At 52.3% G+C, this 2,500-nt stretch overlaps 1 protein-coding gene across 1 annotated transcript in view; it reads right to left on the bottom strand.

The window, feature by feature from the left end:
• Positions 1-2,500, bottom strand: part of LOC143292253 (uncharacterized) — a 4,387-nt gene that overhangs the window by 1,010 nt on the left and 877 nt on the right. The window contains exon 1 of the mRNA XM_076602440.1: positions 1-2,500. This exon is cut by the window's left edge and continues 537 nt beyond it; it is cut by the window's right edge and continues 877 nt beyond it. Within this exon, the coding sequence (XP_076458555.1) occupies positions 1-2,500 (2,500 nt within the window).

Raw genomic sequence — 2,500 nt, 5'->3', positions numbered from 1 at the left:
CATATCTTGCTGTTGCCAACGTGGTGACCAAGATAGTCCAGTTCCTTGTGTCCGAGATAGCACTTGGCTGGCCGAGCAGTGAGGCTGCACTCACGCAGACGGTGAAACACTGCACGCAGGAGTGGCAAGTGACTGGCCTCGTCGACAGAGGCGATGATCATGTCATCCATGAAGTTGTCCACCTCTGGCAGGCCCAGAGGTAGAATCAACTTCCTCATCATGCGGGAAAACACTGCACCCGCTGTTTTCAGCCCAAATGGCATCACACGCCACTGGAAGTGACCTTGTGGGGTTGAGAATGCGGTCTTCGGACGGTCGGCTTCCTCCATTGGGATTTGCCAATAGCCTTTGGATAAGTCCAATTTGGAAAATACCCTTTTCCCGGCTAACTTGGCAAACAATGCCTCCACGTCTGGCATGGGTTCCGCGTCAAACGTGGTCACCTTGTTGACACGACGGAAGTCAACACAGAACCTCACCTTGCCATCCCTTTTCTTTACGAGTACAATTGGGGAAGAGTAAGGAGATGAGGAAGGTTCGATCACTCCCATCTTCAACATCTGATCGACTTCCTCTTGGATCACCTCACGCTGAGAGTATGGCAGTGGATACTGTTTGGTTCTGAGGGGTGTGTCAGAATTCAGTTGGAGTGAACAAGTCTCCAAGTTTGTACGACCTGGCAGATCGGTGAGTACGTCTCCAAACTCTCTAACAAGCTTGAGGACAGCCTCTTTCAGTGAAGGGTTGGTTGGGTCAACCACAACATCCTCAGGCCCCTCGGACGCCTCGAGGGATATAAGAGGGATATCTCGCTCCACAGTACGAGTCTCCTCCCAGATCTCACCGTCATCGACCACTGCTATAGCTAGAGACATCTGGGGAATGCGTTCAACATACTGTTTTAGTAGGTTGGCATGATACAGTTTTTCTTTGGTACCAACCCGAACACAGTAGTCAGCCAGTCCTACACGTCGCAGGACAGTGTATGGACCTTGCCATTCCAACTCTAGTTTGTTGTGTTTGGAAGGACGGAGGAGCAGAACCCTGCTACCCTCAGCGAACTCTCGTCGCTTGGCCTTGGCATCAAAGTGCCTCTTGTATCTTCTGGCAGCCTTTTCGAGATTCTGCTGTGCCAGAGTGCATGACTCAGCTATCTTATTACGCAGATCGACCACGTATTCAGCTGCTGTCTGAACCTCCGACCTCTCGGGATGAAGCCAGTGTTCCCTGAGGATTTGCATGGGACCGCGAACAGTCCTGCCATAGAGCAGCTCAAAGGGAGAGTAGCCCGTGCTCTCCTGTGGGACTTCCCTGTATGCGAATAGTAAAGCCGGGATCCATCTATCCCAGGCTCGAGGCCTTTCGTGTGACAGCCTGCGCAACATGGTTTTCAATGTCGCGTTGAAGCGCTCGACAAGGCCATTACACTGGGCATGGTAAGGAGTGGTGGTCAGGCCTCGGACAGACAGAAGGCGATAAACTTCTTGCATCACCTGACTGGTGAACTGTGTCCCTCGGTCAGTAAGGACCTCGGAAGGAATATCCGTGCGTGTCCACATGTTGAAGAGAGCCTCTGCCACAGACTCAGATGTAATATCTTTGAGCGGAACAGCCTCTGGGTATCTGGTCGCATAATCGACCATGGTCAGAATGTATCTGCAACCAGACTCGGAAGCAGGAGCTATTGGACCAACAATGTCCACTGCCACTCGGCTGAAGGGTTCAGTCATCAGAGGCATTTTAACTAAAGGCACTCTGGGAACCCGCCCTTTTGATACAGTTTTTTGGCACCTGTCGCAGGAAAGAACGAAGCGTTTGATGTCCCCGCACATACCTGGCCAATAGAAATGAGGAAATATTCTCTGTTGCGTCCGCCTAAACCCCAAATGACCATACATTGGAGCCTCATGGCCCAGGCATAGCACTGTGGAACGCAAAGGCCTCGGTACACAGATCTGGGTCGCCTGGCCTCTGTGATCTTTAAACTGCCGCATCAGCACCCCATGCTTTTTAAAATAAGAGACCTCACCTGAAGGGGTTTTCTGCAAAAGACCTGAACCAGCCCTATCACGTGCCTGATGAAAATCAGGATCGTCATTTTGCTGGTGCTGTAAGTCTTCCCGTGACACATGGATCTGAATATCCTTGACGGGCAGGGGAGGCAAGGGTTTGGCATTTGCTGCAGCCTGGGCTCTAGTTTGAACGGCGCCCACAAGGCTGGGATCAGCATAGACGGGCACGACCATTGAAGAGCCGTCCCCTCTCCAGGCACAATTCCCAATGAGAACCTCCTCAACAGGAGACTCCATGACAGCCACGTCCAAAACGCCCTGTATGAACGGGGACTGAAAGTCCACCCTGGCGATGGGCAGAACTGAGGAGCACCTTGACTCTGCCAACACCACGCGAACTGTGGCCCCAGTAAAACAGTCAGGTCTTACGAGTCGCCTGGCTACAACAATCAACTGGGCTCCCGTGTCGCGTAAAGCTTGCACTGTGT

The sequence above is a fragment of the Babylonia areolata genome, chromosome 18 (assembly GCF_041734735.1).
Source record: "Babylonia areolata isolate BAREFJ2019XMU chromosome 18, ASM4173473v1, whole genome shotgun sequence".
Taxonomy (NCBI): Eukaryota; Metazoa; Mollusca; class Gastropoda; order Neogastropoda; family Buccinidae; genus Babylonia; species Babylonia areolata.
The sequence above is the reverse complement of the archived record's forward strand: the minus strand, read 5'-3'. Positions and strand labels throughout refer to the sequence as shown.